The sequence below is a fragment of the Procambarus clarkii genome, chromosome 48 (assembly GCF_040958095.1).
Source record: "Procambarus clarkii isolate CNS0578487 chromosome 48, FALCON_Pclarkii_2.0, whole genome shotgun sequence".
Taxonomy (NCBI): Eukaryota; Metazoa; Arthropoda; class Malacostraca; order Decapoda; family Cambaridae; genus Procambarus; species Procambarus clarkii.
This window is the reverse complement of record NC_091197.1, coordinates 7,346,402-7,373,332: the sequence shown is the minus strand read 5'-3', so window position 1 is coordinate 7,373,332 and position 26,931 is coordinate 7,346,402. Positions and strand designations below refer to the sequence as shown.

Sequence of the window (26,931 nt, the reverse complement as noted above, 5' to 3'; positions counted from 1 at the left end):
CCATGGCGTGATATATAATAATTAGTTTTATGTTTAAAAAGCAAAAAATCACCACAAAAACGGAATTTCTTATAGGCATGATCGTCATTAAGTGGGCAGCTCTAGTAAACCGAGGCAGGTCGGCCTGCATGACCAGGAACCACGCGCTCGGTCGACCCAAACGTGTACCATCAAATATCGTTAGTCGATGACACTATCGTAAGTCGAGTTGCATTTTTCGATCAAATTTACATTGTAACTCGAGGTGCCACTGTAATTATAAAAAAGCACATATGTAACGTATGTATATCAGAGCACTGACTAGGATTTTGATCATACATACACTTCAGGCACTGTACACTACACAGTGTTCTATCGCTCATGTCATTAACTCCCATTAAAGCAAGAAAAGCTGGAGGTATCATTGTTACCAGTTCAGCTTACAACCCTGCCAGGGAGCCATGTACCTGACACAGCTCCCACAACCATGTGGGAGCCTGGCACAACCCAGCTGGTGCCTGACAAAATAGGAAGAGAATATGTAGAGGAAAATGATTAAATCAGTAGCTTTCAAATGTTTATATAGGAACTTCATACAGTGTTACTGAAGACTGAAAATTTGTATGATACAATGTTTTCCATAGTGTATTCAGGTAACACCTTGAGCTATAAAAAGTCACAGGTGTTGGTCAGCAGAGCTTATTACTGTTCATTCCAACTTATGTTTCAATGGAAAAACTGGGCCTCTCTGTTCATGTTGCATGTGAATTTTGTATAAAGATAGTGCCACGGTTCTAATACTGCAGCTGGTGGCCAATATTACAGCATGATAAACACGCATCATCATGAGAACCTTATCCTCCTCTTTCCTTCTCCCTAGCCACAACAATCTATATAAACATATTCACCATATTCACATATAGCATGTCCTCCTGCTGATTTTAAAATGAGTTCATCTTACTGTGATACAACACTATTTACCCGAATAGTGTTTACCTTACTGTGATTACAACACTAACTGAATTTACCCGAGGAGCCACTATCCTGTGGCTTCCACAGGGATGGGAAGGTCAGTCATCAACCTAAGGGGGACTTAGTTCGATCCTAACGCATAGCTTGAATATTTTTTCACAGATATATTAGTCATTTGATTTCACTGTGCACCGCAGGGGGACCGGGAGAAGGGAAACATCTCTAACGACACCTGAGTGTGGGTGGGTAACACTGATGAGGGGCAAGAGACGAGGAGTGTAACTACTGACACCTATGTGGGGGGCAGGAATATTGTAAAACTTGTTGTGTTGTATCAGATGGTGCTTTCTAAACTCCAGGTAAGTCGAGTAGTACTTCAGGTGGAGATACGTTGGTAATACCAGTACCTTGGTCTGGGAAGTCCAGGCACGAGTTCAATCCACATGATTTCGTAGATACATCACATTTTTGCGATACTATTGTACAGCCTGACATGCTTTTTGTCTCCATGACAATAGGAAACGATATACAGTACAGTGCTGACAATGAGTCACAATAACGTGGCTAAAGATTTATGATATCCAAACCTCACATCAGAAAATGAAGAAATAACATTTGGTCCATCCTGGACCATTATCAAATTGTGCAATAGAAAGAGAGTGGAAGAGATGATCAATATAAGTAAAGAGAGAGATGAAAGGTGAGATGAATGACGGAGAAAGATGACAACAAGAATAAGAGGAAAGGTAAGAATAAGTTGAAAGAATAAGAGAAAAGGTAGAAGAGAGAGATTCAGGTAAAGTAAGGGAAGGTTTAAGAGCAACATAAGGAAGCAGAAGAATAGGAAAAAAGGGTGTAAGTAAGAAAGTTAGAAAAACAAAGGTAAAAAAAAAAAGAAAATGGCCAGATGGCAAAGAGAAAGCATGTCCTATCTGTTTCTACCAATGAAAGAGACAGACAAGAAAGAGGGGCCAAGAGAGGGCAAATCCAGATCAAATCATGTTAAGAAAGTTAAAGCACTTGAGTATTTACAGCTTTAGTGTCTGGTTTCTCTCCTCCGGGCTGTACACTGACCCTCAGTTTCTCAATTTTTTAATTTCTATTATTTACAAGTCTTTCTCTTGCCTTTGTTACCCCTTACAGTTTATCAACTGTGCCTGTTCTCAAGTTAATACAGTATAACTTTCTTTCGTTTTGTCCTCTCTAATACTTTGGTGAAACAGGCCATACACTGAATGACAACTTCAGGAACACAAAAGAAGTGTTAAGTCTGCAGACAAGCAATGCTCGCTTTTGTCATGTTAGAGGGACTTATCATCCGAGAGATTATTTTAGAAGACTAATATTCTCAGCCCCTACTCTCCAGAGATGTCGTCTTGTCGAATCGGCTCATATAAAACATGCCCAACATGAACCTTAGTCATGGTTTTGTTGCAGTTGACTCTTCTCTTTCACAGTACATACGTGCTCTAACTTAACAAATGTGATCTGGCTTGGCTTTTCCCTCTCTAGGCTCTTTCCTGTCTGTCTCTTTTGTTACTAGATTTTCTTCCTCATTATCATTAGGCTTCTTGCCATTTTCTTTTCTTTTATTTTTACCTTTTTAATTTTTCTAACTTTCTTATACCTTTTTTTCCCATTTTTCCTCTTCTTTACCGTACTCCTAAACCTTCCTTCACTTTACCCAATACTCTCTATTCTTATCTCTCCTTTCATCATATTCTTATCTTCATCTCTCATTCATCCCACCTTCCACCTCTCTCTTTTCTCTCATAGTGTTCATCTCTTTTTTTTTTCCATTACACAACTTGATAATGGTCCAAACTGAAATGTCATTTCTTCATTTTCTAATGTGCGGTTTGAGTATCGTACATCACCTAGGTGTTCATGCAGGGAGAGGCTAAGTAATACCAAAGAAGTTAAATGTTATCTTCAGGTGGCCGTGGTTTGGGGGAATTTATTTTTCAATGAGGCTTATAAGCTCTCTACATACCAAACAATTAGAAAGTATGATGGTTGGCACATGGAACAATTCGTAAAAAAACAGGCCTTTCCAGAGAGGGGCAGCTTCCAGATTAGAATGTAATGATTACAAAAAGACAATAAGACATTACACTGCCTAATTTAGAACACTTATATTTTTAAACATGAGATGTAATTTTTCTTGATGTACTAGAAAAGTACAATATACTGTATGTACATCAAGCACTACTATATTGTCTTAAAACCTTTACCGCATAACTCCTGAAGTGCAGTGCCCTATATCCTCGAGTCAACTGAGGATTCTGGGCGAGACAGTTGGACAAGTTTCCTTTCACCTAGCAATAATAGATACCCAGAAATTAGGTAACAATTGCGTGTTGCATCCTGGGGAAGGTCATTAAGATTTGGCCCAAGGTGGGGAGGGGGGGGGGGGCCACTAAGTCTACCAGGCCCTTTGACCCAGACAACGGGGAACCATATCTTGCTAAGCCTTGTGACATTACTTAAATCTGATTATAACAAATTTGCTTTACCATCCAGAAAACGCCATACACCCTACGTATGGCGAGTGGGAAAAAATGTTTCGAGTGCATCTGCGCATCTAATTCAACATACTGTACTAATAAATTTACCTTTATTTTTTCCCATTCACTGAACAAGCCCATCAATACAAGGAACACCATCGACTCAAAGTGTAAATGCTAAATAATACTTAACAACTCTTTATAAATCAATATAAACACACCTATATAATCCTGCATGTGACATACCAAGTCAACTAATTAAATACACCACTCACAATTATAACCTAATGACAATAATTATCAATAAAATTTACAACTAATCTATACAAATTTTAAGCAATTTCTCAGTCTATTATTTGTAAATGTAGCTGAGACTGGAAAAAGCTGATCACTTCATGAATAATCATCTCCTTCAGAGCAGGCTGAAGGAGGAACGTACTGAGCACCAGAGCATCCGATGGGTGTATATCACTCAGTATTATCTGTAAAAAAAAAAAAAAATATATATTACTGTAGTAAAATAATGCACTAAGATGTTAACAACAATTCTGTGAGAACATCAAGTTGATCATAATAAATAAGTAAATAAATAAATATATACATACTGTGTGTATTAATTATTATTATATATATACTGTATATATATTATATTTATTATCACACTCAGTATATACAGTATATGTAAGATGAAATTTCTCCTGATTCAACTCTATGGAAAAAGAGGGAATTAAGTCAGATATATCCAGGTAAGAACAAATACTGTATTAGCTCGCTAATCCGGACTACATGGGAAGGACCCCCAGCTGGATTAGCACGTTTTCCGGAGTAACGTACTTTTCACCAGGAAGTCCAAAAGTGACCATTTTCAACCATTTTCATACCACAAACAAAATCATTTGAAATGCTGAACCTTTTTTTCCCCCACACACTATAATTAGTGTGCGGGGCTGGGTGGGTGGGTGGTTGGTTGGTTAGCTGGTAGGTGGTCAGGGCAGGCATGTAGGTGAGTAGGCAGGCAGCTCAGGTAGGTCAGACACCCACCCCACCCACTCCTGACACCCACCACACCCAACCCTGACATCCACCCACCACACCCACTCCTGACACCCACCCACCACATCCACTCCTGACATCCACCCCTAGATAGGTGTCAGATTGGATGGGCAGAAGCAGTCACACAACATATGGACACACAACACAAGCAGGTGGGCGACTCCCTACCAATACCATTCCTCCACTCTTGCCCCCCTCCCTCCTAACCCTGGGAGGGCATTATGGAAAATGCCCTTGTGATAACTTGTCACAAGTGATAACATACTCATTCACTTGCTGTACGATGACACCATAATAGGCGCCTTGTGTTAAACGCCATTTTATTTTCTTGCAAACATTTAAATGAATAAATAGCCAATTAATACTTTTCAAATATTATGGTGAGGTTTTTAATATTTGTAACTCACTCTCCATGGCAAAAATAAAAAAATATAATGATTAAACAATTGTGCTATGACCCAGAGGTCAGATAGAGACCTGACCAACACACCAGTAGGCTTAATGCATTCTGTTGTTCACGATTCACTCCTTCCAACACCCCCACCCACCATGGGGGTGGTATGGTGTGGTGAGTGCTGACACCCACCCCCTGACACCCCAACCCATCCTTTTAAAAATAACATCACTTTTCACTTGTTTGCGTGCTATGGCCAAAAATGGATGTAATTTGATATGAAATCGGCTCACGAAAGTGATGTACATACTGTCCCGTTTTCTGTTTGAGTCGTCTGGCTTACTCGGTAAGGTTAGGAAAGGAAACATTCAATTAAAGTTTGTATGAAGTTTTGAAACGTTAGAATTTCCTGCCGGCCTAACCTACCAGAGGACCCTTACCTGTTTTGGAAAAAATATAAAAAATTTATTTTAATTTTGGCAAACAGCCAAATTCTGATGTAATTTGTAAGAGGATAGGTTGTCCCACTCCTGACAACCACCACACTCTAGCCCCCCCCCCCCTGCTTCCCTGAAGCCTCCCAGCTTGCCTGAACCCTACTGACTCCCTTCTCTCCTGGTGGTGGTGTACAACGAGTGTTAGGCCCAGCATTTCACTTGTTTATCTCTCAGTGGTAAAGGTTCACATGTTATATTCTGAGGCAAGTCGACCCTTGGTTTTAGAGAGATTTTTAGGCTTGAAACTCTCCAGCAGTATATGCTGATCTGGCCAAATATCCACTAGTTGGGCTTCTAGGGACATTATGGTCATATGGGGAGATAACTTTATCCGGCCACGAATTTTGCTGGATTAGGGTATTTTCTGGATTGGCGAGCTTGTACAGTATGTATTGAGAAAGGTCAAGCTGGTTCCAGGCGAGATTGAGACTAGGTAAAGCCAAATTAGACAATTTTGGGAACACACACAGGGCATTTGGCATATAAAAATTTAACAAATAGACAACAAACTTTTGATTTCCATAGTATTAATTTGACAAGTGGTGATATTTGTTGCGATTGGTGGTGTTTGTTTATCAACAATGCTATATTATGTGAGTGACTTAATTTATTTTGTTGTAGACAGGCAGCGTGTGTATATATGTATGTTAGGCTTACATTGGTCCCCGCAAGGTCGAACTACTGGCCCTCTCCAGAATGCAGCCCCACAACAGTTGACTAACTCCTGGGTACCTATTTACTGCCAGGAGAACAGATGTATTAGGTGATATGAAACATGCCCAACCATTTCTGTCCCATCGAGACAGATTCTGGGATTCTGGGAATTGAAACAAACCTGGGATTTCCAAATTATGAATTTAAAACAAACTCAACTGTATTCCCAGGAGAAACTACACTGAATGGATGGGTGAGAAATAAATGTGTGACTCAAAGGCCTCTTGATGTCACAATTAAGAAACTGTTAATGTACTTGTCAAACTATATAACTAGTTCATCAAGACTGTTGCTACTGTTGCTGTTGCTTAGTTGCTACTGATATGAATTTTGGTGTTCAGTTTCTGAGCCCTGTATGTGCCCATTTTCCTACTAATGTTCATGGGATTGGTATAGGGTGCATAATAAACTAACACCTCATCACACCTACTGAACAACTTTAACACCTGCAATAAAAGTATCTTGTCAAATACAGAACTAACAAATAGAATCTACATAGTATATACTATATATTTTACTAACTATAGTAAAGTGTTCATGAGTACAACACCTATAGTGTTGACCAACCAAAGTGATGGTTTAGAAACATAAGAACATGTTTCATACCCCACAATACTAACAAGACTTGTCATACACAGAAGAGGTGAAACATATAGGGGTAGATAAAGACAGACTTTTTAACACAAGGGGCTATGTGAAATGTGAAATACCTATCTTACTTTTTTATCTCAAAGACAGACATTGCTTCTCCCACTGCCAATTAATATTAGTTCACCATAGTCTTGGCAGATACTGTATATAGAAAAAAGGCTAACATAGTTCCAATCAACAAAAGTGGCAGCAGGGAAGACCCTCTTAATTATAGACCTGTATGATTGACATGTGTACTACAGTAGTCAAAATATTGGAAAAAATAATTAAAACTAAATGGGTAGAATACCTAAGAGAGAAATGATATAAGAATGATATACTGTATATATATATAGGTTTCAGTCAGGAAGATCCCGTATAACAAATAAACTTAGTTTTTCAGAGAGAACCATAGAGATTTTACAGGAAAGAGATGGCTGGGTTGACTGCATTTATGTGCACCTACACAAAGGTGATCGTGAGTGTCCCACATAGGTTGTTCTGGAAACTGGAAAATACTGGAAGAGTGATGAGGAGGCTTCAAACATAGATGAAAATTTTTCTGACAGAAAGATGAGGGCAGTAATCAGATGCATTGTGGAAGAAGACCCCTGACAAGAGATGTGTTACTAGCAGAGTACCACAGGGTTCAGTTCTTGCACCAGTAATGTTCATTGTCAACATATATGATCTACCAGAAGGGATACAGAATTATATGAACATGGTTGCTGATGATGCTAAGCTATTTGGGAAGATAGGAAACCTAATTGATTGTCATGCCCTCCAAATTGACCTCGATAAAATAAGTGCTTTGAGCACCATGTGGCAAATGGAGTTAAATGTGAGTAAATGCCATGTTATGGAATGTGAAATAGGAGAAAATAGATCACACACGACCTACAAATTATGTGGAAAGAAATTAAAAGAATGTAAGAACTCTTGTATATATAAAAAATAATAAAAATAGAGAACTAATAAAGAAAGAAATCTAGAGGTGGTTTTGGATAATAGACTGTCACTAGAGGAACACATAAAGGACATTGTGTGAAGAGCATTTGCGTCGCTTTTCAACTTCAGATTTGCTTTTACAGTAATTACATGAATGGTGTAATACTAAAGAAATTGTTCATGCCTTTTGTGGGACCAAAATTGGAATATGCTGCAGTTGTATGGTGCCCATATTTTAAGAAGCACATCAATGAACTGGAAAAGGTGCAAAGGCCTGCTACAAAATGGCTTCCAGAACAGAAAAACAAAAGTTATGAGGAGAAGCTAGAGGCATTTAATATGCCAAAGCTAGATGGCAGAAGGAGAAAGAAATTGAGGTGATATAATCACCACTTTCAAAATAATATCAGGAATTGACCAAATTAACAGAGGAATTCCTGAAACCTGCAACCTCACGAACAAGAGGCCACAGAGTCAAATTAAGGAAACAAAGGCGCCGAAAAAATATTAGAAAGTTGTGTGCGCGAGTCTTTCATTCAAAATGAGTTTACCATGGTCTTTTTATATTTTAAATCATTGATTCATAATACAATGAAATTATATTTTGAAAATCAAGCTCTGCTTAGAACAAAGATTCACTTGACAGTTTGGTCAGACTATTATTGGAACCATAATATGCATTCAGACCATCACAAATATCTAGATAACTATCCAGGCAGTACGAGAGTCAAGTTGGTGTCTCGATGTAATGACTTTACCCTGAGGACAGGCTGCAAATCTGATATACAGTATTCTACTTATTCCTGTTATAAACAAAGTTCACATCTTTCTCACATATTATCATTAACTGCTTCATGACTATCTATAGATACCCTTGACAAGCCACAACCTTCCTGTCCCCATCATGGTCATTTGATAGATGGTGGCCCCCCCCCCTCAGTTAAACTTGGGTAACCATGGGGATATCACAACCAATCATTACACCATTAACTCTTACACATGCTTCATTTTCTGAATAAAAACTCTGAATGGCATTTAAAATATTAAATGCCCCATACTGTACATACAAGTCACTCTTGAGAATCAAATTCTTCTCGCTTTGTCATGCTATATGCCTTTTGCTGGTTCATAAAGGGCCATGTAGATCTTGCAATGTCTCACATGCTTTCTCCAGAACTGCCTCTATGCAAATGCAGTATTTCATCCACGGAACCTCTACCTTCATGGAACCCACTTTGTTCATCACTGATTGATTTGTTACCTCTTCTGTACATTTTACTCGCTACACTTAGTAGACTAATGCAATAGTTACATTTCTTATTTTTACACTAAAATAAAATCATGGCCATCTTCGAGTAAAAAACATCTTTACGTGTGAGGCTATAGTTCGAAAGTCACTGGGTTGTATCCTGCCATACATTTGTTTAGGATGGTAACTTTTGTTTAGTTTCTCCTTTTTAATTAAAAACAAAACAAAAACGAGTGCGTACAAGTTTGTGTCTATAGTGGTTTGGCAGATGTTCTTGTTGTTTTATTTGCCTAGTTCCTGTGATATAGAATGCAGGGCAGTCTGTGTTATAGCAAATTTGTTTAAATTAGTGATCACAGCTTTCAGGACAAATCTGCAAGTTCTGGAATGACATTTACTTTTGGAAAGAAGACAGTTGTTTGGGTGATCATTCCTCTAGTTCAGCAAACTTTTCCTTTCTGTTAATTTTTACAGATCCTCAGGCATAATAATGTAAAGTTTATTGTTTGTTTTATTTGTTTACCGTCTGTGAAGACAGCACTTTTCTGTACTAATAGTTGTAGTAGAGTATGTATCATTTTTACTTGCTGTGTGTTTAGTGATATAGTAAAGTATATCTGTATTCATAATTTTTACAGTCTTTCTCCCGATATATCTACATTATGCAGTTCATGTGCATGTTTGTTAAGCTCTTAGGTGTGAAATACATTTTTGTGGTTCTACTAAACCAATGACTGACCTTTCCCAGGATGCAAACCAAACCGAGTCAACTAACTTCCAGGTACCTATTTACTGCTAAGAGAGAATGCAGAGCACTTCACAGAATGCAGACACTGGATGCGATTCATACAGGGAAGTGTGCCGGCATGAACACAGACTCATTCCAACAGTCATGGTCAAAACATTCTACAAGAAGTGGATGCTAAGGAGTCAGTGTATTCCTTTCCTGTTGGCTTACCTGTTCTAGGCATCTGGAGAGAGGCACTCAAGGGAGAATTTGATGATCTAAGCATAAATTAGTTTGATAGTTTGATGGCCCTTAAATAGTGCATAACCTTGTCGCTAATAAAGAGTATTACGTGCACTGGACAATTTACTTGTTGAGAGGCCTATGTAAATCCCCTTGCAGTGGGTGAGGAAAGTAAAATTTTGTGCACGATGCCCTTCTTTATTTAACTTTTTTTTTTTGTCCACAATATACATATTACAACCTCAATAAGTCATCTTTAACAGAGGATATCCAACATGGTACTATAAACATTAAACTAAGCATTACTCACCATGCTGTACGTAGTGCTGATCTTGTTAAAACTGCACTCGTCTCCACAATTACAACTATCCAACTGGGATAAGCCTTCATCCACTGGAAGCCTTGTTAGCAATCTTGACTTTGACAGTGACTGTGGAGAATCTTTTTAACTCCTCGCAAGGCATATTACATATCTTTTGTCCAGAAAAGACATGGCAAGACTTGTCTCTATTAATCAAGAGGCAATGATTACACAGCACTTCAGTCTCTCAGAAGCATCACTCAAATGCAAGTCTAATTAATAGTAAAAACAAACAAAATGTGAAAATTAACATCTATATCACCAGAACTGTAAACAGTCATGGTTACAAAGAAGCAAATAAAAAAGTGTTTTTCGAATCAAACTGATACACAACTGCTATGTTCCACAAGTAATACAAGGACACTATTTGTATAAAACATATTAAAGCATACGAGACAAAATAAAATGCTTTATTGCACCACTACACTCTGGAGGAGGATGGGGAATGTTCCAGCCTCTTCACTCTCTTCCTTTGTCCATGATTCCACTGGAAAATGATTCCAAGGGCAGCAATGAAAAACTGGATTGCGATCTGGAGAAGAATTGCCTTGGCTGTTGGACTGAGCAACAGCTTTGAGGCCTCAGCCAGATCCCCTACCGACCTATTCTGCAGGAACATCTGGAAACAACATACCAGTCTAGCATTGGGATAGTGTCACAACTCCAAGAAAAATTACAGGTTGAATAACAAGAACCTTTCATACAAGAGATGCCATACCAATGATGATACTTTTTAAAACATACAAGCAACACACTACAACTATAACAACATTAACAATGTGGTTATACTACATATACTACATTAACAATGTAGTTATATACACAGAGAAATCACATTATCATGATATATCAATGAAAAAATCCACAGGAGCCATAAGGAGAGAGAGCCACAGGATGTCTAGTGCGTGCATCTGGGAACACCCAGCGCATAGGTTCAAATCCTCATCATGGCTCTGGTGGATTTTCTCAATGTAGTTATAGTTGTATATAGTTGTATTACCCTAGGCTACAAAGCCTACATTAATGTTTCTCATGGAGAAATGTCATTTGGCACTTGTGAATATCTTTTTTTTTTATTACAACACTGAATCTTCATTACTCGAATCATCGTTACAATAACACTACTAAGGGTTCAATCTACAATAAATATTTGTCATGATTCACAACTTTCACAATGTTTAGATACAAATCTTTATTCAGCTAACCTTTAATATTGATGTGTACTGCACTTTTAAAAATTGGTGAATGTAAAGAAAAGGTGGACATGAAACGAACACATGACAATGATCAAGAAAGGCTGGGCATCCATCTATAAGGAGTACAGAGAGTGTACATCTAGTATTATAATGAGTACGGTGGATATATATATCCACCGTCCAAGAGTGTAATGCATAAGCAATGTAACAAAGTATATTTAGGAATAAAAATTATTATTTTTAGTGTAATGAGTATAGGCTTGTGTAAATGAGCAGAAGCTGCTGTAATAAGCACAAGCAATGAAATGTGACCAGGCTGGTGTAATGAAACTTTGTCAATGTAACCATGAAACTTTGGCAAAGTAACAATGTTTGTGCAACCATGGGGTGGTTGTGGCAGTGTGTTAGTGGTGATAATAATGGTAATAATGGTAATATTAGCAGTGGTAATAATGGTTCGTGACATTTATAATAGTTGTGATTTGTGCGTAGTGATTATTAATGGTGATTATGTGGTAGCTGTGGTGGAGGTTGTGGTACTTCTAGTAGTGATTTCCATTAAGTGTGTTTTGTAGCTGTAATGGAGGCAGTGATGATGATGGCATCAATGGTCACCCTTTTTGGGCAAGCAATTGCTATGGATGCTTCCGCAGGTGGGTCAAATTGGGCAGGATGACCGTAATTCATCAACCGCATGTGTAAGAAACATGATTTATGGCTTAAAATTTGCAGAATCTATATATTTTTATATCTTAAGAGGAACTTTTTTTTTCTATTTGTGCAAGAAAAAGTTATTAGCAAAAAACCATTTTGGTAGATATTCAAGGGGGACAAAAAAAGGAAAATTCCTATATTTTGTCCGATTCATTATTCTTTTGGTTAATTTATGACAGTTGTAAATCAAAATTATTTATAATTTTTTCATTATTCATTCATTTCCGTTTATGAAAGAAATTCACTTCCGTTTACGAATTTTCGGGTTACGAACCGTCTCCAGGAACGGATTAAATTCATAAACTGAGGTACTCCTGTAAGTGGTTATGAAATGGAGACTCGAAGTAGTTCAACAGCTATGAAAATTTTGCACAATAGATATACTTTTAACAGTCATGAATAGATATCAGACTGGGCAGCAGCTGCAATTGTCAACAGCATGTTGCAAAATGTTGGTCTCATAACTCATCATAAGAGTTATGTCATTGATTTTAACAAGCTACAAAGAAAGCAAAAACTATTGAAATAAAATTAGGGACGAAAAGCAGGAGAACCTCAAATACGTAGATGTACTTTACTCAGATGGGCACAAAGATGCAACACAAACCGTTTTGCAGGAGACAAAAACTATTTAGATCAGTGCAACTTGAAGAGTGGAATACAGGACATACTGTCTAAGCTCACTTATACAGACTACAGAATATGGGAAAGACCCCCCCTCCTCACTGGATAAGCCTGACATCCGGAAAGCAGAATTATTACAGGGGAAGTAAAAAAACCCAGCGCTGAATGTAATGAAATGCCATTTTTTGGGAGAGTCCCAGAGGCTCCCCGGAGCTTACCAAGCTGATATGCATGTATTAACCCATGGCATCAGTCCTTTGAATGGAGATCTAATGCCTACCAGGGACCATGAGCCAGAACCTGGCCCCCCTCAGAGAGGCATGAGGAGCAATGGCTTACAGAAACCCCCTCTGAGGTTGGAAGCATTTTATGTCTGCCATTGACCGGGTTAGGCACCCAGAAAGGTAGGTGTCCCAATACAGACTCCACCTGGTGAAACATTGCTACCAAAAAGCCGAACTGCTAAGCAGAACTCTCCAATCTAAGAACAAGCAAACAAGCATGACGTCACACCCGCCTCTGCACAACTTTCCCCCCCTCCCCGTGAGGGAAAAGGGGGGCTCCAGACCCCCATGCCAGCTATCCAACCTCCGTTCTGAAGCTGAATATAAAAAACGTGAAACCTACGACCCAAAGCAACACACCCCTGTCTTGGGCTCGAACATTAATGAGGTAACGGAAGGCCGGGACCCTGTTCGACCTCCAAAATCCTTGCGCCCGAATGTCAGCCCAAGACGTTACCAAAAACGGCAGCTAAAACAGCAAATTTGCAAACGTCATGGGCACAAGGATAAACTGCAGGCTGGCTAGACCTAATAACTCTGCTGACGACCTGGAAGACCCAAGCCCTGGAACAGGGAAAAAAGGAAACCGGGTTAACCCAAAGCGCATTCCTCGTCACGGAGGCTGTGGTGCGCAAATAACGGCAAAGAACCATAACCGGACACAACACAACACATGATGCAACCCTGGCAGAACCAAGCATTAACCGCCCAATGATCCCTCTGGAAAGCCGGGCTTTCCATTCATCCCTCTGGAAAGGGATGAATGAGGGATAGGATGGGGGAAAGAATGGTGCCCAACCACTTGGACCTGAATGAACGAAACCGTCGCTATACCATCCGAGGAACAGCAAGGCAAAGAATTTAACTAAAATATAGTCTTTGCAGAGTTGGTACGTAAATGGGGTTAAAGCCAGGTGTCAAGTGATTGAAGCCTACTTTCCTCATACTATTGTAGTGACAGACACCAGGTGACTGTCAAAGTAGCTTTGTTTGGTTACGGTACTTCATGGAGCATTACCTGATGCTCCCTAGGTTTCCAATTATTGCTTGCAGAGGATGTTTCGTGTGGAAAATATCTCTAACATTATAAGAAGTCCATTAACTGGTGGTGAATTGAGATAGCCTATTGTCTCCATGCCACAATTACTAGGCAAGTCCATTTGAAATCCCTTAATACATAGGGTGAACTACATTAGGCTATAGTTACAGAAGTAACCACGTGTCAAAACTGTATAAGACCTGTATAATCTAGAAAGCTAGTGAATGTTGAATGGAATATTACTTAGCTTCACTTTATAACATACATACTAGATAATGAAGGAATTGCTCTATTATTATATCATTCTAGATAAAATTACATCAATGTGAATGCATATGGTGGTGTCCTTTTTATTTTTTTGAGTACTTAATATTGCAAATATTGCTAAAAATAGAAGAAATTCCCTTAAACTTTTAATTTTTTACACTAAATGAATAGCTTACCTCAGTTATGTATTATCTATACTCACACAAAAGGAAGATTTACTGGCAATGTGTCACCGATTTCCAACAAATATTCCACAGGGAAATATAATCACATACTGCTGTACAAGTGTTTCATTACATACCATGAAAGTACTACTTGAGGCTTCCTTAAATATTCCTTAAATATGGTTTAAATATAAACCAATAAGTTAAATGCATCACAAAATTCTCAATGTTAACACTTCCTATTTTGACATGCCTTAAAACAAAATAATATCAAAGATGGATTTCTAAACATATAAGATATTACATATATTAGGGGGACCAACCTCTTTTCATTCCATTCCAACTTCTGTTGTATCTATCATCAGCAGGGGCTCAATCATTTGAATTTTGTTTTGCCTTCTACCAGAAACAATACAACATTTATTATTTTAACTCATTGTTAACATTAAAACCCTGTTATGATACACAGCTGTACAAATATAAAATATAAAAACAGAATGCAATTACAATTTGTGCTGTTTTTTATGTTCCTATCTTTGGAACAAAACTCCACTTGCTTTGTGGTTATTGTGGTTAAGTGGGGCGATCCCATACGAAAGGAATTTGTTTACATGACGTAGTCACTGTATACTGTACGGTATACAACACCACACTGCTTTATGAGGCTGGCTACAGCAAGACCACCCAAGTTTTATCATAAATTTCCTATACAGTATCATGAATAGTTAGCATATTTTTCTTCTAGTTATCTGACTAATGGTGCTGCTGGACATCTTGCATACTCACAGATAGGCAAATTTTAACAATTTAAAATACTGTATGCAGAAACTTTCCATCCATAGGATCATGTAACAGTCAATAATACAGGGAGGACATAAAGTGGAAGCAAAAGCACGATCAAATCCCAGAATTGAAAATAAAAAGTGACCACATTATTTCAATTATTTTAATTATCTTAACATGGGAATTCTAAATAGAATGAGAAGAGAGAGCAAGCCAGGCAAGTGCCAAGTGAAAATATGCTCAAGGAATCATCTCATAGGGAATTAATTGAGACAGCCTTCAAGTAATTATCAAAAGAAGACACCAAGTAGGCAAGACACCAGGTTTCAGTCGCCCCGACTGGAACCTGTACAGCATTACCAGGGTGTCCGAAGGACTAACCAAACAAGACATCCAGGGACTAGGGATGCTCATTGGGTATAATAAAAGTAGACTGACACAGCCTAGTCAATGTGGCTGTGAAGACCGATTTCAGTGTGCCTTATAAAACAAGTGCGTGAACCGCCAACTAAAACATTTGCACTAGAACCAATGCCCCCCACGCTGGTGGTCCGGCATCTAAAGAGCGAACGCCCAAACACACCAGAGAAGAGAACTGTCAGTGCAGAGGCAGTGCTAGGGAGCACACAGGAAAGGTTGCCCTGAGCACTCTTGGTTGCTCAGGTTGCACATGCAGCCCTAACCACCCTATGAGCCAAGTCCACACAACACTAACTGGACCGAGAACACACTTGTGAAACTAACTAAAATGTGGAATAACACCAAACAAATGCCTCCCACAGGACAAAGTCCAAGGATGGACTAAGCTGATCCTTTCACCTGATCCCTTTTTACCCAACAGTAAATAGGTACCCAGGAGTTAGGTAATTACTGTGGGTTGTATCTTGGGAAAGGCAATTAGTTGGCCTAGCGGGGGAGCTCGATAACCTAAGTGCAGGCTTCCTGTCCCTGGCAACAGGAATTACAAAAATATATATACCTGGTGTGGGTTCTGGGAGTCCTGCTCCCAAAGCACAGTCTAGGGCCAGGCTTGACTTGTAATAATTTGGTCCAACAGGCTGTTGCTTAGAAATAGAGATCAGAATAGTGCAAGCTTCTATACTGTACATAGTTTACCCGAGTCACCAACGCTAGTGGCCTTGACGAGGACAGGAAGCTGGCGGCTTGTCAAAGGTCCCCCCCCCCCCATTTGCCTTTTATCACTTCCAGGTACTTTGAAACCAAACACAGTTTTGGCATTTACGGCTTTGGCAGGTGAGGGGGTTCCATGGGATTCTCACCAGAAGATACTCCTCTGCCAGGGTACTTATTAAAAATTAAAAAAAAATACAAAAAATAAAAATAGATATATAAACAGACAAATGTACAGTACTTACCCTAACGGAATTAGCCAAGCGTTCCTTTTGTCCTGGAGTTAGGTCATTTTGAATGATGGCAGCTACACTTTTGAATTTGCCTTGTGATAAATACGCAGCAGTCAGCCCTCCAATCGTTCCACCTACAACATCAAGATTCTCATCTGCTGCATATATTCTATTTTCAAGGCAAATGGGGAAAAAATGCAAACACCAGTATTAAAACTACCATTTATTAACAAAGTTATCATAAAGATTATTAAATAAAATAGTGTAATTAACCCCAATGAATAAAATATTTTGTAATTTATCTGTGGCAAGGTTTTAGCTTTTTTATTTATTTCTTTACAGTCACAGTAAAAGTGTGACTATCATGGCTGCAGATAACTGCCAATTTCTGCAAATCGGCAGTATTTTTATTTTAAAGACATCACACATTCAGTGTAATGTGATTAATATGTTGTTCAGTAGATCATTTGGGAGAGCTAATAAGTGTCAATATCTAATATTGCAACAAATGGTAGCATGATGAGTCAGTTTTCTTTGACACTTCTGAAAGTGTCAAAGAAACTTTCACTTCTGAAAGTGTCACTTCAGTTTTCTTTGACAAAGTGAAAACACTGTTTTCACTTTGGTAATACTTGTGTGGGGGACAGCAGACAGCTTCCCCTACATTTGCATGCCTACATTAGTCACTCCATGTCCAGTGGTTCATTTCATGGAAGCCACTGGTGTTAGCATCTGATATTAACCCCTAAATTGCTCAACAAAAGGGGCAGGGAAGAAAAAAAATTCATATGTAAAAATTACTTAAAAAGTTAAACAAACCTTCAACTTATTGGCTTTAGCATCTGAAACTTTCAAAATATTTTCAGAAATTGATTTTACACAATTTTTTTTTTTTAAAGAAGAACGTTTTGTTGATAAGGAGAGCAGCTCCTATTAACTGGAACTGATGGATAATACAGTAATAAAGAGATGCAAACACCTGTCTGGTGCACAAAGATATACAGTGGTAAGAAGAAAGAAGAAGTGGTAAGAAAAGTGGTAAGAAGGTTCCACAAAGTGGATATGCAACTGGGTGCATTTATACCATTCGTGAGTAAAACATAATATGAATAATAATGAGCAAGTACATTACTATGCTCTATTTTGTATATATCATACAAATACACTGCACAATGGTAAAATCACTTACTTTCATCAATGTCTGAAAAACATTTGTTTTAGGAGAATTTTATTTACTTTGTTTATTATCTGATTTTGTTGTAACCTTTACATCCTGGAGTGTGCATACCAGGTCCCTAACTATGCCAAGACACAATTAAATTGGTCAACAAATAAATCAGTCACAACTCACAGAACTTGGGATTTTGATTTTTTTTTGGGCAGATTTTTTCACATTTCAAACTATTTTCCTTGTCTCTTTAGGTTGTTTTGATAATTAGGGACTAGATTAGGGCTTTTTCACTTATATAAAGTATACCCTAAATATATCCCCTAAATCATTATAATTATCCCTATATTTTTTTTTTTTTGGGGGGGGGGGGGGGGGGGGGTATTTTTTCTTGACTTCATTTCAACACATATTGACCTACAACTTTCACATATTCAAGTACGAATGCCAAACAATGTTTATTAAAACATACAAGTAAATTTATGAATAAGAACTGCCTTATTCATTATCAATAGCTTCAACTTAAATTATATCTATAGGGTAACTAGAATTGCAAATTACTTCAGTATCCAAAAATCTAGTTTCTGACCGATTCTCACCATTTTCACATGTAGTGTGCACAGTTGTCTTGTTCTACAATCCCTATAGAATTGATTTTTCAAAAAACCCTAAACATTTGGAGTTATAAATGTTTGTTGTCTAAATGTGCGCATATTTCAAATATCACACTGACGATTTTTTTTATAGTAAACTATACTGAAAACCTATATTCTAAATATATGAAAATGAAGATCATATACTATTCTGAGAGCATAATAACACCAAATGAACAATTGGTGATATTTTATATTTTTGCAGCCAATTTCAAAATCTGAAATTTTCAATATTAAATTTTATAATAATTTTTTATTATCTTATTTTTCAAGTTACGTTGGTATCATTTAGACAAAGTTGGAGCATTTGCCAAGTACATTATGTACAAAACATTTGAAAGAATTTCAGCAAATGTTAAAAACTGAGCTCAATATCCCACTTCATATGACGTTTTGCGCAGCTTAAGGGTTAATGTGCCCCATGAAAGTAGGAAACAGGGGTAACAGTAAAGTATGTATTTGTGTGCAAATATCCAAAAATACAAATCATTTGGTTTCCAACTGTCAGGGATAAGAAGTCGTTAGGTTTATCAAGATTCTGTACCTCTTGCTAATAACTGACCATCCTGTAGGATACAGCAAGTCTAACCCCCCCCCCCCCCGGCATCAATTCACTGCTAGTTAAACAGAAGCATCGTGTGTAAGAAAATGTGCCCAAATGTGCCTGGGAATTGAATCCAAAACCAAATCGGATGTGACCTGATTGCACTTGTCACTCTGTTGCAGGTCACCTAGTAAAACAAAAGAAAAATTTATTATGTGTAATTTTTCTAACATAACATGTATAACAAAAAACTTACAATATTTTAAAACAAAAATTACTATATTTTTTGTTTTAAGCATACCTATAGCTAGACCAAGGGGGCCACCAAGCAGACCACCGATCATTGTGCTCCCTCCTGCCAAGAATCCTCCCTTGATGCTCTCCTTCATGGCCACACGCAACTTTTCCTCCTCACATACTTGTGTTACCAGAGACAGCACCTCTGATGTGTTGATCGGCATCGTTATTCTTTTTATCTGCCAATTACAAAAAAAAATACAGAGTTGAATGTAATGAAACACCATTTTCTGAGCGAGACCTGGAGGCTCCCCTGAGTTATACCGGGCTGATGTGTATATACAGTATTAGACCATGGCAACAGTCAATTGAAGGAGTTTTAAGCCTATCGGGGACCAGAGCCCGGAACCTGGCCCCCTCAAGAGAGGCGAGGCAGAGGAGTAATGGCCTAAAGACACCCCCGTGTAATTGGAAGCAGTCTTTTTCTGCCATCTACCAGGTCAGGCACCCAAAAAAGGTAGGAATTTCAAAACAAATTACTGCTGGTCAAAAATTGCAAACCGAAAGCCAAACTAGCAAACAGAACTCCCCAATCAAAAACAAGGAAACAAACATGACGTCACCACAACTGCCACGCATCCATCTGCGTAACTCCCCCCCTCCCCAGGAGGAGGATGGAGGGGTCCCAGACCTCCAAGCCGGCAACTCTCCTCAGTCCAGAGGTTGTGTATCAAAAACACGAAAAACCGCCGACCGGAGGGAGGGAGGGATGCCGGGGAGCCTCCGGGTCTCACCCCAGAAAACGGCGTTTCATTAAATTCAATGCTGGCTTTCTGTGGAGAGCCCCTTCGGCTCCCTGAAGATACCTAACCAAAGATAAGAAGAAAAGGGACTCACCTGGGAGGCAGTCATCACTCACTCCTCAACTCAAAGATGAGACCACTGGCCGCAACCTGCAACCCAAGGTTACACATGCCTGAGAAGGACTAGGAACATTAACAAGGTAACGTGCAGCCAGGACCCTGTTCGACCTCCAAAAGCCCCGTGCCAGAAAGATTCTTGAGGTTATCTTGAGATGATTTCGGGGCTTTTTAGTGTCCCCGCGGCCTGGTCCTAGACCAGGCCTCCACCCCCAGGAAGCAGCCCGTGACAGCTGACTGACACCCAGGTACCTGTTTTACTGCTAGGTAACAGGGGCATAGGGTGAAAGAAACTCTGCCCATTGTTTCTCTGCCCATTGGTGCCCGGGATCGAACCCGGGACCACAGGATCACAGTCCAGTGTGCTGTCCGCTCGGCCGACCGGCCAAGACATATTACCAAAACAGCAGCCGAACTTACGAACAACGTGGGCAAGGGGATAGACCACAGGCTGGCTGGACGAAATAATCTTGTGGACAACCTGGGTGACCCACGCCCTGGAATAAAGTAAAAGGGGAAACTGGGTCAACCCAAAGTGCGTCTTCTGCCACAGAGGCCGTGGCGCGAAAATAACGGCGAAGAGCCACAAACTGACACAAAACATGATGCACCCCCGGCCGAACCAACCAACTACCACAAACTGAGGAGAAGGGAGAAGAGAGCACCCGGTGCAACGACCAAGAAGGCTCAGGCGGCGCATGAGCAGGCCGGAGGTGAAAACAAAGCTGCCAGAGAAAGCTTGCGGAACAGAGCAGAAGTGACATCCACCCCAAATGCAAGCTGCAGCAGCTTCACCAGAGCCACCCAAAACGAGGCGACAGTATTTGGTATAAGATAGTCCTGAAACAACCAAGAGAGAAAGGACAAAACAACCCGACCAGAAATCGAAGACAACCTACGAAGAGACAAAGTGTTGAAAGGACTGCCAGGAAATTTCATACTGCCGTTGAGACGAAACTCGCAGGTGGGACACCATCAACTAAGGCACCTGCTCACCATACAAGTGGTGATAAACCCTTGTCATAAAGACCAGACGTGAAAAGCGGAGATGATCGAACCAGCCACGTACCTGAATAGACCGATCTGCTGAAAGAGGCGGAGCCGCGGTAAGTCTCTCAGGTTCGGACATCGAGCAAGAAGTGCCTGAAACCAGGGCTGGGGCAGCCACCAAAAAACTAACAGGACTACTCGTCCCTAGTAAGTCTCTCCAAGCTAGCCAGGACCCGGAGCAACAACCGAACCAGTGGGAAGAGATACAGGTAATCCCAACTCGACCAGTCCAGCCGAAAGGCATCGACCTCAACGGCCTCGCAGTCTGGGAAGGGCGCCACATACACTGGAAGACGTCTCAACCATATCGATGAGAAGAGGTCCAGCTCTAGGTGCCCTTATGTCCGGCAGAGCCAACTGAGCGAGTCTGTGTCGACCGTCCATTCCATGGATAGGGGAATGAACCGAGACAGGCTAACCGCCTGGACGCTTGACACCCCCTGAAAGTGAACTGCCAGGAGAGCCAAGGACCACATCGAACCCTCGCGGTTCAGACAATGAACCACAGAGAAGCAGTCCAAATGGAGCCAGATCATTGCTCCGCAAGCAACACGAACCCTCTGAAGCGAATGCCACACCACCGCCAACTCCTGCGCTGTGCTGTGAGCCCGACGAAAGGACTGACCCCACTGACTCTGGCTGGCCTGGTGAGCACTGGTAACAAAACACCAGCCGAGAGATGAGGCATCCATGAACACATCGAGCGAGGGCTCGGGGAGGCGTCAGGGCACGGAACCCCGAAAAACCCTCAGAGGCAACACAGCAGCCAACACAAGGCTCCCGGGATTCGAACACAGTGATCACGAAAGCGGTGGAAGGGACGTCCTCGAAGAAACCAGAACTTCCGCCAAAGCCAGATTCGACCAGACAGGTAGACCAGCACGGCAAAGTTCAGGCTCCCGCAACACTACTCAAACAACCGACGTGTGACCCAGGTGTTCTCCAAAAACAGTCGTAAGCGGGACTGCAGCCGCAACAACGCCACCAGAGGGAGAGAAGGAAGCGGTCTGAGAGACTCACACAAGACCCAGCCCAGTCCGAACCTGAGAGGGAACCAAATGGGACTTCTTCCAGTACACCAAGAAACCGAACCCAGTGAGCTGGTAAGGAACCAAATCCTTGGCGAGAAGACAAGCAGATTGGCTGGGAGCCCACACCAGCAAATCGTCGAGGTAAGCCAGAACTCAAATGGGAGGTCCAGAGACACCATTTAGGCACCCGGTGCTAAAAGCAGCCGGACCCGAGACAGAGTGGACATCTGAAAGAAGGGGCAAAAGACCCAGGGGATCAGACGAGTCAAATCCAGTATGACTTGCAGATCTGCCCAGTCCCGTTTCAGAACTGAAAACAGGTGGGAAACCCACTCCAGGATGACCTAACAGAGTGCAGGGGAAGAAGCCTGCTTTGCAAGGCCCAATCCCCCCGAAGAAGGAAAGACGCAACCCCCACCGCAGGCCGGGGGAAAATGACCCGAATTACCCACAAATCGTGGGACCAAGCGAGAACAAACAGCGCGAGCCTCCCCCTATCACCCCATCAACAGGGCGATAGGGTGAAACACCAAACACCAAAGCAGGGACAAGTGGGGCCCAGGCCCCCCAAGTCAACTCCTCCCCAGCCCCAGAATCCTCCACGTCAGGACCCAGGGCCAAGCCATCCTCCAAACCCTCTGCCTCTGGAGAAAAAGCAGAGTCCACCGGAAAAGCAGGGATGAAGGGGGTTCGCTGGTGTGGCCTAAAAGCTCCGGCAGGAGGAACAGGTTCGAATACCTCTGCTGCTGATCCAGAAGGGACAATCCCCAAAGCCGCCCAAGTCTTACCACCAGTATAGTTCAGCAGGACAGCTGCGGGGCATCCAGAAAGGCAAACAACCTCGCACGTTGCTGCAACCTAAACCTCGCATGCAACGCTAAAGCTGCCTGCACCCAATTATTAGTCTCAGTAGACTGGGTGAATGGAGTACAAGCAAAAAACACCACTCGCAGGACTCCGGGTCATAGGTGTCACTGACCCAACAGGCAGCAAGGCAGAGGCAGACGGGAAGTGTCACCCTAAGACAAGGAGACACAGCACTCTTCAAACTCGCACAAGGCAAGGTGGGACTCAGAGGTCTCCACCATTGGACCAATGGGGGTTTCCAGGGCACTTAGGCTGACTGCTAAGGGAAGCCCAGGTGAGGTACTGCTAACTGGTAATCCCAGAGGTACCAAGCAAACAATCTAAAAGCTGAACCCCCTGCGATGTGTGCAAGCACGGGGACCTAGTGGAGGGCCACCAAAATCCTACAAGTGGTCCTATTGCCACACCAGCCAGGCCCCTACCAGGCAAATCAAAACCAAAACCAAAAGAAAACCCCCACAAAAGTACAACGTCTACAGGTGAACAGAACCGGTTACTATGCGTATATCAGACAGCAGCACAGTACCTCGCGCCCCAGCTAGCGACGAAACTACTTCCTACCCAAGGGCAAACAGGAGTAAGAACCACCCCAGCTGAACTCCCAAGAGTGGTTCAGGGCAATCCAAGGGCAATCACCGAGCAGCGATAGAACCACATGGAGGTAGCTGCTCCTGAACTACTCATGGAAGATAACCCTGAGGACACAAAGGCAGAACTTACAGGGCACCTCGGGAAGGTAGCCCTAGGTGCATGCAGCCCCAGTACTCTTGTGTTATTTCTGGCTCACACACCACCAAAACAGAGCAACAACACTGTACTGCAGCACTGTGCAAAGAGTGGAGCCACAGCGATCGACCGTCACCAACACAACAGCCTCTTGAACTGAGGAGAGTTGCTGGCATGGAGGTCTGGGGCCCCCACCCCTCCCCATCTCAGGGGGGGGGGGGTTGCACAGACGGATGTGCGACGTTTGTGGTGACGTCAAGTTTATTCCCTTGTTTTTGATTGGGGAGTTCCGTTTGCTACTTCGGCTTTCGGTTTGCAATTTTTGACCAGCGGTAGTTTATTTTGAAATTCTTACCTTTCTAGGTGCCTGACCTGGTAGATGGCAGACAAAGACTGCTTCCAGTTACACGGGAGTGTCTTTAGGCCACTGCTCCTCGTACCTCTCTTGAGGTGGCCAGGTTCTGGCTCTGGTCCCCGGTAGGCTTAGAACTCCTTCGATTGACTGTTGCCATGGTCTAACATATACACATCAGCCCGGTAAAGCTCCGGGAAGCCAAAGGGGTAAAGAGTAATGATTGATGATGCTTCTCTAAAACATATAATTTCATCAGTTGCAAGGCTGGAAACTTAATACAAATTAATGTCCTAGTAGGTTGAGAGTCCACTAGCATCGTAATGATATTCACAAAGCTTTGAAACAATGACACAAGGTAGAGGATGGCTAAAATGACTGGAAATTTAAGTCATGAAATAAGTTCATACTATTTTAGTCCCTGTTCCTTTACAGAGTATTTATGTTATATATTTTTTCTTATTTGCTAAATATTTGATTGTGTTAGTTTATGCAGTAGGGTCAAGTCATCAGTCACCGGACAGGCTCACCGGCAGCCGGTGAGCACTGACAAAAAAATATAGTCTAAATATATAAAGCAACAGTAAACGAATCTTACAATCTTTATTTTAACATGTTTCTATAACATTAATATTTCCACAATTTAGTGCATGTTCTTACAAAAATCTTAGTTATTTTTATTATTGTTAAATTTAAAAGGTTATTTTATTTACCGAGTTCTTTTTTTTTGTTTTCAGAAGGATGTATGGTCCTTAATCTTAAGGATGACACTGGGGTACACAGCTAGGAAGAGGCATTATGGTGAAACCTAATATTTAATGTCTCCATGGTGTAGTGGTAAGACACTCGCCTGGCGTTCTGCGAGCGCTTTGTCATGGGTTCGTATCCTGGCCGGGAAGGATTTACTGGGCGCAAATCCTTAACTGTAGCCTCTGTTTAACTCAACAGTAAAATGGGTACTTGGTTGTAAAAACAATTCTTCGCGGCGGGGATCGTATTCCAGGGACCTGCCTGAAACGCTACGCGTACTAGTGGCTGTACAAGAATGTAACAACTCTTGTATATATATCTAAAAAAAAAAAAAAAAAAGTAGTCTTGAGAACAGACTCAAAATCATCTAACAGTCTTGCCTCAGACAGCAAAATCAAGTACTGATAGTTCAATTCAAAATGCTAACAATACATGACTAAACACCACATTTCCTTGCTAATTAATACTAGATCAAAACAATCGTCATTTCAGTGAACATGGTTTGTGATTCTCCAGACACATGGGAAATCATAACATAAAAAAATAAAAGATCTCCAAGCAATAAGAAAAACCCTACTAAAGAGTACTAAAACCCTGCTAACATACCTTATAATCTCAGATTCTAACATTCGGCATTTCCCTAAGAAATGCACCGCCAAACATTAGGAAACCCGAGTGTCTTGGACATTCCCAAGTACTGTACTGTACTGTTGTGTACCAGTCTCCGGACACACGAGGCTGAACATCCAGGAGCCAGGTCTGTTATTCTCAAATATGCTTAGTAAAATTGGTAAAGTTTCTTTACAAAAATTAATAATGTATGACACCGTCTAGAGACTAGCACTAAGATGTCTGGGGACTGGTGCTCAAGTACCCGGACACCGTTTCTTAACAAATCTCCGCTTGAAGGTATTACTTATCCAGGGTTGTGCATGCACAGCTTCTACTCTAATGCCATTTTATAGAACAACACTTTTGAATCACAATATAAAGTTTGAAATAAGCCCAAGATAACCAATTTTATTACACTGACAATGTAAATCATGTTTGAGTGTCCTGAGACGACCAACCGCGAATTAGATAACGCTAATGAACTCCATGTAATTCTGGACGCATCAAAGATCAGCAAGTAATAAAAAAAATCCATCTCAATAAAACATATGATTCGAAACAACGAATAAGGACTACCAATAAAAAATTGGGTTTACAATAAATATCATTTCTAGATTTTTTTTTTTTTTGAGATATATACAAGAGTTGTTCTATTCTTGTACAGCCACTAGTACGCGTAACGTTTCGGGCAGGTCCCTGGAATACGATCCCCTGCCGCGAAGAATCGTTGTTACATCCAAGTACACATTTTACTGTTGAGTTAAACAGAGGCTACAGTTAAGGATTTGCGCCCAGTAAATCCTCCCCGGCCAGGATACGAACCCATGACGAAGCGCTCGCGGAACGCCAGGCGAGTGTCTTACCACTACACCACGGAGACTAAAGATTATAAATACTGTACTACATTTAATTTAATGATTAAGACAAAGTAGTACAGTATGCTAGGTCACCTGTCATACAGCACCAGGAGGTATACTGCAATATACCTGACATGTAGCCCCAGGCACAAAAAGTTTACCTGGCATGTAGCCCCAGAAGGTATATTAGTTTACCTGGCATGTAGCCCAAGGCGCTAAACTAGTTTACCCGGTGTGTAACCCCAAGAGCTATACCACACAGTTTACCCGGCATGCAGCCCCCAGGAAGTATACCACACAGTTTACCTGGCGTGTAGCCTCAAGAAGGAGCAGGAGAAGGTTTACCTGGACCCGTCCACCACCCGTCCAGACGACAACACATCCACAGGCTCCTACCACGACATTAAGTCAAGAAGAAATATGACATATTTAACCCACTATAATGTTGGAGCTGA

The 26,931-nt window shown here is 41.0% G+C and overlaps 1 protein-coding gene across 3 annotated transcripts; it reads right to left on the bottom strand.

Annotated features, from left to right (window-relative positions):
- Positions 1-543: 543 nt before the first annotated feature.
- Positions 544-26,931, bottom strand: LOC123764694 (protein C19orf12 homolog). 3 transcript variants are annotated; one of them, XM_069302525.1, is made up of 5 exons: positions 26,783-26,922; positions 19,376-19,550; positions 16,722-16,843; positions 10,224-10,893; positions 544-3,940 (listed from the first exon to the last, which is right to left on the bottom strand). In XM_069302525.1, the coding sequence occupies exons 2-4, from the start codon at positions 19,533-19,535 to the stop codon at positions 10,696-10,698; spliced, it is 480 nt and encodes a 159-aa protein (XP_069158626.1). In that variant the 5' UTR covers positions 19,536-19,550; positions 26,783-26,922; the 3' UTR covers positions 544-3,940; positions 10,224-10,695. The 3 variants fall into 3 exon arrangements, with proteins under 3 accessions (XP_069158626.1, XP_045608660.1, XP_045608661.1); XM_045752704.2 differs by having other exon boundaries at positions 26,822-26,863; XM_045752705.2 differs by lacking the exon at positions 10,224-10,893 and having other exon boundaries at positions 26,783-26,931.

Coding starts and splice junctions, on each gene's coding strand:
- LOC123764694 (XM_069302525.1), bottom strand. CDS start 19,535: ATGCCGATCAACACATCAGAGGTGCTGTCTCTGGTAACACAAGTATGT. Junction 16,844..19,375: donor CCCCCTTGGTCTAGCTATAG/GTATGCTTAAAA, acceptor TTGATGTTGTAG/GTGGAACGATTGGAGGGCTG. Junction 10,894..16,721: donor GCTTGGCTAATTCCGTTAGG/GTAAGTACTGTA, acceptor TGTTGTTTCCAG/ATGTTCCTGCAGAATAGGTC.